The sequence below is a fragment of the Hyperolius riggenbachi genome, chromosome 2 (assembly GCF_040937935.1).
Source record: "Hyperolius riggenbachi isolate aHypRig1 chromosome 2, aHypRig1.pri, whole genome shotgun sequence".
Lineage (NCBI taxonomy): Eukaryota > Metazoa > Chordata > Amphibia > Anura > Hyperoliidae > Hyperolius > Hyperolius riggenbachi.
Genome location: NC_090647.1, coordinates 230,646,950 through 230,660,983, shown reverse-complemented (window position 1 = coordinate 230,660,983; position 14,034 = coordinate 230,646,950). Strand labels below are relative to the sequence as shown.

The following is a 14,034-nucleotide window of genomic DNA, read 5'->3' as shown; positions in this document are numbered from 1 at the left end:
AATGCAAGCAAATGCTGAAATGCCTGATCAAGAGATACAGCAAACTGCACAGACAAACCATGAAAGTTCTACTGAGCTGAAGAGCAAAAAGGGCAACATTTGCAGAACTTGTCATTTTACTTCCTGAAACATAACTCAACATACCAATGTAGCAGCACACAGTACATGTACTATGTTACAGGGGATATTCATCTGCTTCTGTAGATGAATTCCTAACAGGTGATAAGACACTCACCCCAGTTTATCTGCGTGAATTCCATTAAGTCCCAAGCTCTCTGGCCGCTCCTTTCTCCTCCTGTACAGGTCGGACTGGGATAGCTCTTTCAGCTGTAATGCATTCATCTCCTGATCTCAAGAATGTAATGCAGTGATCAGGGGGAGAGGATCTGAAGCAGCGTAAGCAGCAGCCGTGTGATGTGTGCACACCTGCACTGTACAAGCGGAGAGTCCTGTGCCAGCAGCAGTAACAGCCTCTTCCTGTTTCTCCAGCACACACCCTTCCACGGGGCTCTCCTATGCTAGACCTACACACCTAGGGGAAGCTTTGAAAAGCTGCTTGGGAGGCGGGCTGCCTTGGGTCATCTTTTGTCCTTTGAAAACTGCACAAACAATCTCATTGTTGTGTTAAGTGGACACTCACCCACACACCATAATGCGAGATCTGTGCATCAGGACACAGAGATCTGCCAGGAAACCCTAATAACTAGCTGTGTTGTTATTTTCTGGACAAGCTGCTATCTATTCAAGAAGTACTAAAGTGACGTAAACATGAGGCTCCTTAGACAAAGATACAAAAATATTCTTCTATAAGCCCTTTTCACAGAAATGGCTGAGTTGAGTGCTGGACACAATGCAAGGAACACCATCCAGTTGTAATGTGGTATCAGTGCACAGATAGCAGTGTCTGATAAGCACATTTATGCCTGATACACACCATGCAATTTTTATCTTTTAGAGCAGACAGAAAGTTAAGAGATCAGGTCCACCTTAAAAGGGGAAATGTAGTGAAAATAATGAATACAATTGCTTATTTTATACAATATGCACTTATAGATTAGTCAGTGTTTGCCCATGTAAAAAGTTTCCTCTCCCCAATTTACATTCTGAAATTTAACACTGGTGGTGACATCTAGTTCTGCCAGGTGATCTGTACGGAATGTTTGTTACTGAGAGTTCTATGCACAGAGGGAGATATTGTTTACTTGGCAGTTGCTGTTATTTCCCACAAAGGCTATCATTCATAAAGCATTCCCGCATGCGGAAATGATGAAAACAGTTCACTTTAGCGACCACTTTGCAAAATGTGTATTTATAAAGGCCGTTTCCGCATGAAAAGCTGGCAGAGCGATAAATTACCGCCTTGTGCGGTGATTATCTAGAAAAAGTAACAAAATGTTAATTCATAAACATTAGAGCAAGCGGTATGCGGATGGGGGATTACCGCTCCCTAGGAAGTGGCGATAAGCATGCGGAATACATACAAGTGAATGGAGACAGACCTCCCAAGCAGCAGTGAGAGCAGCGCACGAAGGGACTCAGGCAGCTTCTCTGTTTCCACAAGCCTACCGCCAGCCTTTTTCTGGAAATCTCCGCACTTGTATCGCAACTGGCAACATTTTTATGAATGACCACCCAGAAGTCTAAACTACCGAATGCGGTATTCTCCCGCACGGATTTTTGTTACCGACCACACTTTTATGAATGATAGCCAATGCAGATATTTACAGACAGCAGACCGTCAGGCCTAGGGATGATCAATGGATGCAAATGCTTTGGAAATTATGCACATTTTTATGCAAATCTATTCAGCTTGCAAATGGACCAATATATTTAAACCCAGATTTAAATTGATCTGTCCATTTTCAGCTGCATTATATTTGCATAAAAATTTGCATCAACTCGAAAGAATTTGCATATCTTTGATCATCCCTAGTCAGGACCTTGGTCATGACATCACACTGTGGGCTGGCTTTCACCACAATATCAGCCATACAGACCCCCTGATGATCTATTCCAGAAAAGGTAAAGATGGGAAAAGGAGGAGTATCAGCTACTGATTGGAATGAAGTTCAATCTTTGGTTAAAGTTCCTCTTTAACTACCTAAAGACCGCCCCACACCAATGGATGAAAAAAAAATGTGTGTCACTGCACTCCGGAAACATCACCTACAGCTGGACCTAGACATTTGGAATCATGCACTTTATAGTAAAATCAATTCTGCAAGCAGTTTTCAAGTAATCTATTAATGCGGTGTTTATAACAAGCAACTTGTCTATATATCTTATCTTAAGTTTAGATAGTTTACACAGCAAATCTGGCTGCAAACAGCATCAACAGTTTCACGTTTATTTATTCCTGTGATACAATGACAGCAGCCATGTTTTGTTTGTCACATTACACACAGGAAAGCTGCAACTGCATCCCCAGCCCCCAGCTCACTCCCCTCTCCTGCTCCCTCCTCCCCTCTGCCTCTGAAATCTCTGTCTTGTAACCTCCTCCTACTCCTCCTTCCCATAAGCCCTTGCTACATGGAGTGCCTAGGCACTTTGAGTTGTGGGCTAGGCTGGTTTAGTTTATAGGAAATTAGAGTATTAAAACAAAACAAAAAAAATAAGTATTTGGCTTGAGGCATGCCCTATAAACAATATGTAAGGAACAATTATGCAATGTGTAAAAGTTTATCTTGGATCCATTGCAGCTTTAAAGAGAATCTGTACTCTGAAATTCTTACAATAAAAAGCATACCATTCTATTCATTATGTGCTCCTGGTCCCCTCTGTGCTGTTTCTGCCATTCTCTGCTGCAAACCTGGCTTGTAATTGCCAGTTTTAGGCAGTGTTTACAAACAAACTAACCAGCTTCTAATAGGCTCAGCTAAGCAGAGTGTGTTAGTCACACAGAGCCTGCAGGGGGTGTGTACAGCTTCTAGCTAATCACAAGCAGCCCTGCACATTCCAGTCTGACTGCCTCAGCCTGACTGTGCCGACTATAGAGAGAAGATTAGATCATATAACAGAGATAACACAGCTACTGTGCAATTAGGAAAAGCTGCAGTAAGCCAGACCACATTAGAAAAGGCATAGGAACTTATAGCATAGAAGAAATAAAGATAAACAATTTGTTACAGAGTCTCTTTAAGGGCTCGCTGCAGGGCTGTACAACTCGGCACACAAGTGATTCCTTTTCTGCCCACCAACAGGGTTCTCTATTGGTGAGCTCTGATCCCTGCTGGGATGTTTATTTATTTTTATACAAATATTACATTTATTTTAAAATACATGTTGCTATTTTTGTATTATTATTCTATTCTATTCCCTCCCTCCGCCAATCACTGTGATTGGCTGCCATAGGCTTTAGCCTATGACAGCCGATCAACACTAAGCCTCCCAGGGTGATAGCCGTGCTATAGATCGCAGCGCTGTACACTGTAAATAGACGACGGTTTCACCGTCTAACAGTCTCCTAGGGGCGATCGCCACTGGAAACTGATGGCAGAGCAGAGCTCTGTTATCCATGCGGAGAGGCGCGCGCAATCTCCTGAAAAACCGGCTTTAAAGAGACTCCGTAACAAAAATTGCATCCTGTTTTTTATCATCCTACCAGTTCCAAAAGCTATTCTAATGTGTTCTGGCTTACTGCAGCACGTTCCACTATCACCATCTCTGTAATAAATCAACTTATCTCTCTCTTGTCAGACTTGTCGGCCTGTGTCTGGAAGGCTGCCAAGTTCTTCAGTGTTGTGGTTCTGTGATGCATCTTTCCCTTCCAGGCCCCTCTCTGCACACTGCCTGTGTATTATTTAGATTAGGGCAGCTCCTCTCTTCTCTCTTATCTTTTACAAGCTGGATAAATTCTCCTCTGAGCTGGCTGGGCTTTCACATACTGAGGAATTACATACAGGCAGAGCTGTCTGCACTATGCAGGAAAAAACAGCCTGACACTTCAGTGGAAGATAGCTGCAGGGGGAAAGAAACACACAAATTATCTCTTGAGATTCAAAAGGAAGGGTGTATACAGCCTGCTTGTGTATGAATGTATTTTCTATGTGTGGACATACTGTACATCAACCTACTTCCTGTTTTGGTGGCCATTTTGTTTGTTTATAAACAAACTTTTTAAAACTGTTTTTAACCACTTAATGCGGCGAGGAGCGGCGAAATTGTGACAGAGGGTAATACAGTGTTCTCCCCAGGCTCTTTTAGCCGGGTGCTCCACCCGGCTGGTTTTGATCAGCACCCGGCTGTCATCGGCTTACATCCTCCTATGCTGTTAGCAAAGTTGTGCAGAGAAGCACCAGCCCTGAATTCTCTCATCTTGCCCCACCCGGCTACTTTTTCATGCCACCCGGCTGGAAAAAAATTCTGGGGAGAACACTGTAATAGGAGATGTCCCCTAACGCACTGGTATGTTTACTTTTGTGCGATTTTAACAATACAGATTCTCTTTAAGGAATAAGGACTGCACGCTGATCGGCGTTAGGCGGTCCTGGGGCTGCCGCCACATCCACGCCAATTGGTGTGGAGAAGTTGTTACATAGTTAAATACTGATATTTTACTATGGCTAAACCTAAGCCTATTCTCACACAGAACCCTCCTCCTATACCTATTTGCCAGCCCCTGCACAAACTTCCTACCTGATGCCTATTCGTCCCCCCACCCCACACTTCCTACCTTAAGCCTTACCCTAACAGGCCCCCCATGCCTATCCTTACCTCGGCCTCCCCCTCCCCCCCCCCCCCCCCCCGCTGCCTATTGCAGTCCACACCCCTGTACCAACACCCTGCTATTTAGCGGGAGAGATTATGATATTTCAATAGGTGCTTATGGTGGATCCCAAGCTTCTGGCGCTAGAGGGCGCCAAAATTCCCTGCTTCGATTCATGCATGCCATTTGTCGAGCTTCTGTTTATTTGCTATTGTACCCTCCACAAACTACAATCAGTTTCTGATCACTGGGCAAATGTTATATGAAATGCTGGGATCAAAACTCCATACTGCAGTCTTATTAACGTAGTATTGGACTGCATAGGTATGAGTAGATGGCTCATAACTGGAACCTAAAGATTTTATTTTTTAACACAATTTTCAATAAAATACACTTGTTAATATTAATTGATACTATTTATTCAAGCAGAATCACAAGAATGATCTATCCAATCAGTTGCGACTTATGGTAATGGACACAGAATGCAAGTCCCCTTTGGGCATGAACATTGGGAAACATGTGAAATATGTTGTTCCGCAAACATCTCTCCTATGTAATGGAGGTTGTCGTAATGAAAAAAGGATAGTCTTTCAATAGGCGTGACACTCACACCCACAGTGCAAGAAACTGAAACCTATCTCACAAACCTGACCTCAGGATATGATTATGCAGTAAAGAGCAATTAATAGTACGTTGTCGCCTTAAAGAGAATCTGTATTGTTAAAATCGCTCAAAAGTAAACATACCAGTGCGTTAGGGGACATCTCCTATTACCCTCTGTCACAATTTCGCCGCTCCTCGCCGCATTAAAAGTGGTTAAAAACAGTTTTAAAAAAGTTTGTTTGTAAACAAACAAAATGGCCACCAAAACAGGAAGTAGGTTGATGTACAGTATGTCCACACATAGAAAATACATCCATACACAAGCAGGCTGTATACAGCATTCCTTTGAATCTCAAGAGATCATTTGTGTGTTTCTTTCCCCCATGCACTGAAGTTTCAGGCTGCTCTTTTCTTCTTGCAAACAGCTTTGCCCTTGTTTGTAATTCCTCAGTATGTGAAAGCCCAGCCAGCTCAGAGGACGATTTATCCAGCTGATTAGAGCAGCTTCTCTCTTCTCTCTTATCTAAATAACACACAGGCAGTGTGCATAAAGGGGCCAGAAAGGGTGAGTTCATAGCAGAACCACAACACTGAAGAACTTGGCAGCCTTCCAGACACAGGCCGACAAGTCTGACAGGGGAAAGATACATTGATTTATTACAGAGACTGGCATAGTAGAAAGTGCTGCAGTTAGCCAGAACATATTAGAATAGCTTTTGGAACATGTAGGATGATAAAAAACAGGATGCAATTTTTGTTACGGAGTCTCTTTAATGTGAATTTGAAGAGAAAGTTAACTGATAAGTAATTAGCATCAAAATAAAAGATTTCAGGTAAACCCTATTTAGGATTAATTCTATGGTCACAAAACAAAAGGTTAAAAAAAAATCTAATCTGGGCTGAAAAAAAAGAAAAGAAACACAGATGTTTCCTACAAAAGATTACTCAACCTCCCTGGTGGTGAGATTATTTTCAGATTTTAGGGTCTAAAAGTGGTGCAATTTTTTAGATTTGAAAATCAGGAAATAAAAAAAATCATACCGCTAGATAGATCCGTGACAGCCCCTGCACAAACTCGCCTCCCCGGGACCAGCACTGCAATTCTCCCGCCATCCTCTGGGTGGCGCTCTACCCCTATAGTGTCATGTGACAAACTGCAATCCCACCCGAAGTTTCAAGAACCTCTGAGGACCAGAAGAAGAATGGCTGCCAGCATCTTGATCCCAGGGGAGGGGATTAAAAGCATCCAGTGCCTGATTTCTGAGTTTTGTTCCAATCAAAGTTGAAGCCGCGTACCTCAGGAGGAATAATTACCAATGCCCAAGCCAACCAATCACCGGAGGGTGTACACACAGAACGGTCGCAGGCTGAAGCAGCCGTTGCATGTGTGCATGTACTTTAAAGGTAACCTGAGGTGAGAGGGATATGGAGGCTGCCATATTTATTTCCTTGTTAACAATGCCAGTTGCTTGACAGCCCTGTTGATCTTCTGGTATAGGTAGTGTGAGGCAAAACCCTGGAACAAGCATATGGCTAATCCAGTAAAACCTGGAGTCAGCTGAGTTAGATACCTGATCTACTGCATGCTTGTTCAGGGTCTATGGCTTAAAGTATTAGAGACACAGGATCAGGAGGACTGCCAGGGAACTGGTATGGTTTAGAAGGAAATAAATATGGCAGCCCCCATAGCCCTCTCACCTTGAGTTCCCTTTAACCACTTGAGGACCGTAGGCTTATACCCCCCTAGTGACTAGGCTATTTGTTTGCTAAATAGGCCACCGCGGCTTTAAAGCCGCATCTACACGCGTAGATGCGGCCGCGATGCTCCTTATCAATCGAGCCGCTGATGCGGCTCGATTGATAAGATCCGACAGGACGGATCTTGCTTCCGCCGATTCCCTGCTCGCTCCCCGCTAGGGGACAATGGCAGGGAATCGAGCGGAAGATAAGCGGCGCGGGAATCGAGCGGGTATTGATGCCGGGGCACGCGGGAGAGGCGATCTGGCAGCTAATCGAGCCGCCGGATCGCTGCAATGTCCCATCCTGTAGATGGGGCTTAAGGCCTCGCTGCAGGGCCGTACAACTCAGCACACAAGTGATCCCCCCCTTTTCTGCCCACCAAAAGAGCTCTCTGTTGATTGGTCTTTACCCTGCCAGCATGTTTGTTTATTTTTAAATAAATATATTTTTTTAAATAAAATGTTATTTTGTTTTTATTTAACCTACCCGTCCCTCCTTCCCTCCTCCCGCCAGCCAATCATAGCGATCGGCTGTCATAGGCTTCCGCCTATGACAGCGGATCGCCCCGGTCCTTCCCAGGGGGAGACAGTGCTGGAACGAGGGGACTCAATAGGACCTATAGCCTTCCCCTCCTTAGGTAAGTATCTGTTTTTTTCATTTCAAAATGCTTCAGGTTTGCTTTAAAACAATATTTTGGCATTTTACAATTGAAAAAGTACCCAAAAGTTGATGAAAAAGTACTATCAAAATGTTGAAACTGTTCATGCTTGCTGGTGGTATAAAAGGCGATGACAAGGTTTGAACATATCATCGAGGAGAAAACTCAGGAGAAAAAGTGAATAATGCTGGGAATACACGTTCTGTTTTTCGCGTTCGATTCTGTGCGTGATCTATTAGCCATTCGATTTTCCGCTCGATTCCCTTATCTTCCACTCATTTTTCTTATCTTTTTTCCATTTACTTCTATGAAAAAAAATCGAGCAGAAAAGAATTGAGCAGAAAAGAATCGAGCGGAACATCGGACATGTCGGAATTGTATCATCGAAGGCATCTATTGGAACGATTCTTTGCAAAAAACGTAACGTGTATTCCCAGCATTACAAATGGGCCACTGGCCCTTATTCAATTCAGTTTTTCTCCTTAGTTTTCACCTAGGTGATATTTTCACATCAATAAAATGTCCTTTAAGCCACCAGCAAGCAAGAACACAATTTTGACAGTAATGTTTACCTACTTTTTGGTACTCATTCAACTGCAGGGTGATGAAAAGGTATTTTAAACAGAAGATGTAAAATTATCAAGAGAAAACTTCAGGGACAAAGCAAAATGAAACAAGTTCCATGGTTAGAAAATCGGGGCCATCAAGCTACATTCTTGTTATCATAGATGATGGGCACTAAGCACCTTGGGAAATAATCTAGAATCAGTACAGGTGTCTGACCATGACTAAAAGCCGAACAAGAATGATCACTATTGTTCAACCCTTACCTCATCTTCCTTGCAGTAGAACAGTTTGGGCTGCAGTCTGGAAGAGCATCTGTAAAGCACTTCCTTGTAACCCCATGCCCTGTATTAATCACCAATATCAGTCCAGGGAATATGGAGCAGACAATTCGTCTCCTATAGTGAACCTGAAGTAACTTTCTAAATTGAACTATGCATGCATTAAGCTTACTGTAATGGGTGAATAATAACAGGGCTAAAAACTAACAAGCACACAAAAGGTTGCAGCAAAACTGCCTGAATCCTTTTTACACATGAATATGGGCCTTAACAGTTATGTATGGAAAAACATCTCTACTCTTTTCAGAAGGCCATTTGCTGTCCTCAGGCAGTTCAGTTTGTACTGCTGCCATAAATTAAAGTGGCCTTAAAAAACAAAAACCTTTAGGCTTCCTTTGCATTGGATACAGTAACAAGACTGTTGAGAATTTCCCGAAATTCTCTGTTGTAAGGTGAGGCCTCATCACTTCCCTCACGGAGACACAATAGTGACTACTCTAACTATAGAACGTATTGTCCTAATTCATGTACAAGTGTCACTTCAGTTCTGACAAGCTAATCATCATCCTAGTTCCTTCTTGTTGCGACTGCTGCACTCACCCCCTCACTCCTGGTGATGTTATTTAGGGCCCATGATGTTCTGATTCAGTATGGACAATATTAGTAATGCTGGATGAGCTATAGTCATGCGAGTCTCCTTGTCATAAAATGAAGCCATCATAGAATTTACTCAGCAGTGACATTTATCAGACACTTATGTAGGAGTTTATTGCTTTTGCTAAAATGTCTATTCATACTGTAGATTAGCCTTTAACATGCAATTTCATAAAGTTATATTTTAAGACAGTGTGGAGGACGGTATGAGGAAACCTCTGGGTTTTCATTGCTTTGGGTGTCCCTATTGGGGAGATTTTGCCACTCCTGTTCCTGGGTCTAACATGTCTCATCTGATGATGCTAGGGACTGAAATTCAAGGGGAAAAAAAAAACTCTGGCAGAGTCCACAGCTACATTTTCCTAGGTCAACACAATAGTTCATAATGAGACAAGAGTTTCTGGCGTAGTAAACCTTTCCAGTTTGGTGGGTGCATAACTTGGGGGGCTAAGCTACGGCACCCAGCCCAGTCAATAGCAGAAATGAAATAAGGTTAGTACACCTTACTTAAAGTGAACCTGAGATGAAAGCCATCTCAGGTACCATGCTTACCTACCTGGGGCTTCCTTAAGCCCCCTTGAAGCCCCTCAGTCCCTTGCTATCTCCCCAGGTGGTTCCATTCACCCGCAATACTGCCCAAAAGCCTGGCTGAGTCGCACATGCGCAAGGAAGCCCCAGGTAAGTATAGTACCTGAGATGTATCAAAAAGTCAACATTTTAAAGGCATGATTATAAGGGCTGGGATAACCCAGGAGAGGCGAGGTAGCTTTTAAAAATGAATGATGATCATTTCAGGTGAAAGCTTTAGGAACAATCTCTGTACATGCATACTCTGTTCTACAGCCGAGGAACCTGTTTTTTTTTTTTGTTTTTTTTAAATAACCTTTGTGTGTAGCTTACAATCATATCCCTTATCCGCCATGAAGCACAAAACAGTACTTGAAGGTAAGGTAATAGTTTTGCCTGGTGTCACCTTGCCTTCAAAATGTAACGGATATTACAAATGGCAGAAAGAGGGCCACAATTCAGTCATTTACATTTTTACATACACCTTGAAAAGATCTATCAAGCGGTGTCCACCGGCTGCCGGGCCTTTTTATCAAATTATTCTTGGTTCAGGAAATAGACTGTAAACCGTCTGCAAGTCAAGGAAACAGCAGGAGTGTATTTTATCGTCCACTTCTATCAAAGCTGCTGAATTTCATTTCACATGTGGAATGTGAAGTACTCCTGGCCGGGGGTGATCCATCAAAGAAGGCAAAGTGAGCCGGTGTTCACTCCAAACATCCGATCTCGTGAAGTGGATTAAACAACCCCCCCCAAAAAATGGACACCATAAAGGGATCTGAGCAGCATAATTGAAAATCAAAACAGACCTCCCCCTAAATAACGAGGTGTGTGTGTGTGTGTGTGTGTGTGTGTGTGTGTGTGTGTGTGTGTGTGTGTGTGTGTGTGTGTGTGTGTGTGTGTGTGTGTGTGTGTGTGTGTGTGGTGTGTGTCATTTACTTACCATCGGAGTGCCATTCCCTAGCCTGTCTATATGCAGGTCTCCTTCTTGCTTCTCCTTGTGCTGCAACTGTAATTACCTGCAGTGATGTCACAAGGCCCATGCTCTGCAATGCATGCCAGGAGATGCAGCTGATTAATGTGAAAGATGTAATCACATTAATGGACCATAAAACCCAGCATGCACTGGGGCAGCTAGGGCCACTGTAGCTAATGCCACTTCATCTGCAGCACACGGAAAAGCAAGATGGAGGCCTGCATATAGACGGGGCACTAGGGAGCAGCTCCCCCCCCCCCCCCCCCGTAAGTAGATGCTAGCTACCCCCCAAAACCCACATCAATTCTGAACCTTAATTAGCAGGAGGTTCGTTTGATTTGGAGAAAAGCAGTATCTGGAGCCACTGGTAAGTAACAATAACATACCAATAGAGGTTTTTTTTTGGTACACCATGCATGGTGTTGGGCATCAATCAGTATCCAGTGTAACCACAAAATAATGGATTTCCTGTACACTTCATGCTTGGCTTCTTCTTTTTAAGCACTCACTACATTTTTTTAACCATTTACAGACATCCTATCGTATTAAAACGTCATGCTTACCGCTATTAATGGCACCATGACGTTTTAATAAGTTGCACATTCCCGCCGCTGCTACCGCCGTGTGCGCGCCGCTACCGCCGCTGTTTCCGTCGGGATCCCGTGCTGGGTGATTGGGGAAGAAGACCGAACGGTCCTCTACCCAATCGCAGTGCCTGGAGTGAATGGACGTGACCGCGAACAGCGGCTATGTCCATTCACAAAAACAGGAAATGTAACAATTAAATAAAGTGTAAAAAAAAAAAAAAAAAAGTGAACACTTCCTATAACGAGTGTTCACTAGCGCCATCTTGTGGCCAAAAAGTATATTACACCTACAAAATACATACATTTTCAAGTATATACACATCATTAATAAAATTACACTTCCAACCTCCCCCCCCCCCCTCCCAAAAAAAACCCCAACACTTGTAAAAAAAAAAATCAGCTTAAATAAAAAAAAAAAAAAGTTGCCTTAGGGACTCAGCTTTTTTTATTCTATATTTTATGGGGGAAAATTAATTTTAATTTATTACATAGGGGCTTGTAATTATGGCCAGAATAAAAAAAACAGAACAGAAAAATAACACTTATATTTCAAAATAATATACTGTCGCCATACATTGCGATAGGGACATAATTTAAACTGTTTAATAATCGGGACCACTGGGCAAATAAAATGTGTTTGTTTTATCCACAGGAGAATGTTTAATTTTAAAACTATAATGGCTGAAAACTGAGAAATAATGATTTTTCTTTTTTTTTTTCTGTTTTTCTCATTAAAATGCATTTAGAATAAAAAAATTCTTAGCAAAATGTACTATCCACAGAAAGCCTAATTGGTGGCAAAAAAAACGAGGTATAAATCATTTTCTTGTGATAAGTAGTAATAAAGTTATTAGGGAATACAAGGGAGGAGCACTGACAACTGAAAATTGCTCTGGTCCGTTAGGATAAAAACCCTTGGGGGTGAACTGGTTAATAGGACATCGAGCACCAAGATGCTTGTTTCAATGAGCTTTAAGCATTATGTCTTGTCTAAAGAACTTTAGCTCATGTCTGCTGGGCCTGCATAATGGGCCCCATCACACAGAGTCTGGAACAATGCATTGAAAAGTAACAGACAACGAATGCACTACAGACATACAGAATATGCCCATGCTTTCCTATGGGTCTTCACACAAATATTTTGCCTCTGCTGCATTGCCATACACCAGCGCACATTTTCATACAGTGCAGATGTACAGCGTACACAATAAAAGTCTATGGGTACTCATAGTCTGAGCAGGACGTGTCTTGTACAGGGTAGTGTAAGTTTGGAATGGAAGCGGTATCATTCAGATGCCATTTTGGCCTCTTATAGAATAAGATCCTACTCCATCAAAAACTCCTACCCATTGGAAAAGGAGATACGTCTCCCTGCACGAAACACACACTGCTACAGATCCACACACAGGATATGTAGACTAGAGCATCTGATGCATTACGATGCATACAGCAACACAACACAAACATGTGAAGGTATCTCAAATCTTTAGAGTAGGAGTTGGGTGGAGTTGAGGAGAAAAAAAAAAAAACACTCCCACACAGATCTTTTCTGATCTTTACTAAGATCATGCAACTCAGGAGACATTCTGGGCTAGTAAAGTAGAATTCAGGTCTGTGGTTTTTTTTTTTTGTTAGTGACATATTGTATTTGCAGAAGTAGAAATGTCTCAGAAGCTCTCCATAATAGCTGGTTTACAGTAAAAACACTGCATCAGCACATCAGTTGCCATCCAGATGTGGTGCCATTACAATGTAATGGCAGCACATCTGTTGCAGTGTATGACGCACTGCTGCATGTATTGTTAGCAGACAGCAGGTACAGTGCCATATGGAATCTGTGCAGCAAGATGCGTGGATGCAACACCTTTGCACAATGATAAGCTCACCGCATATCCTGAGTGAATATACTGTCCGTCCGCATGTTCACACTACTCACCGTTCTGCTCCTGGTCCACCATTGCTGCCACTATTAGGGACCATCACCACCATTCGGTTTCATTGCACAGGACAAGCGCTGGTATATAGATCTGAGTCCCGCAAGAAGCATCAGGCTTACACTGGATTGCAAAATACCAATGGGAATCTTCCCTAGCAACAAGGAGAATTTCATTGGTCCACCACTCAGTGAACTAATGAGAATCCTCCCTGGGGAGAGAGGATTCCTATTGCTCTGTTGCCATCCAATTGGAGCCTGATGCTTCTGCTGTAGGGCTCAGATCTATATACCAGCGCTTGTTCCATGCAGTGGAGCTGAGCAACAGTGGCGGGGACCCCAGATGACCAAAGACACAAGACAGGTGAGTATAGCAGGAACGCCGGAATGTGGTGACAAGCCACACTGTCCATTCTCAAAGGCTTCCATGGTTGGCGATACGAGAATTAAGAAGTTTCCAAATTTGTGTTCTGCTTACACTAAAAAAGTGTGCACGGATCAATAAATATAGGATATGTAACTCAGCTAGTCCTATTTTATAACTACAGAACAGATGCTCAGTGTTCCTACATGACTTGGCATGAAAACTCTAGTATTGCTGGTAAATACTGATGACTCCATGTAATAAATATTTGAAATTCTTTGTTTATCTAGAAGCTTTGACGAGGAACCAAGCAATCCTCTATCTACATAGCAGACAAATGCAGCATGCTCAGGTATTCAGCCATACCCATATAAAATACAAGAGCAAGAAGGAAACATCTGT

The 14,034-nt window shown here is 42.7% G+C and overlaps 1 protein-coding gene and 1 long non-coding RNA gene across 6 annotated transcripts in view; one reads left to right on the top strand and one right to left on the bottom strand.

The window, feature by feature from the left end:
* LIMS1 (LIM zinc finger domain containing 1) overlaps positions 1-14,034 on the bottom strand; it is a 139,718-nt gene that overhangs the window by 68,119 nt on the left and 57,565 nt on the right. The window contains exon 1 of one of the 5 annotated variants that reach the window (XM_068268285.1): positions 236-422. The exons of 3 other annotated variants lie outside the window; for them this stretch is intronic. In XM_068268285.1, coding sequence (XP_068124386.1) covers positions 236-342 — 107 coding nt within the window. In that variant the 5' untranslated portion in view covers positions 343-422. Of the gene's footprint in view, positions 1-235; positions 423-14,034 lie in introns of those variants that run through there. One more of the 5 variants, XM_068268286.1, reaches the window with a different exon arrangement.
* Positions 1-14,034, top strand: part of LOC137546185 (uncharacterized) — a 147,110-nt gene that overhangs the window by 93,118 nt on the left and 39,958 nt on the right. The window lies entirely within an intron of this gene.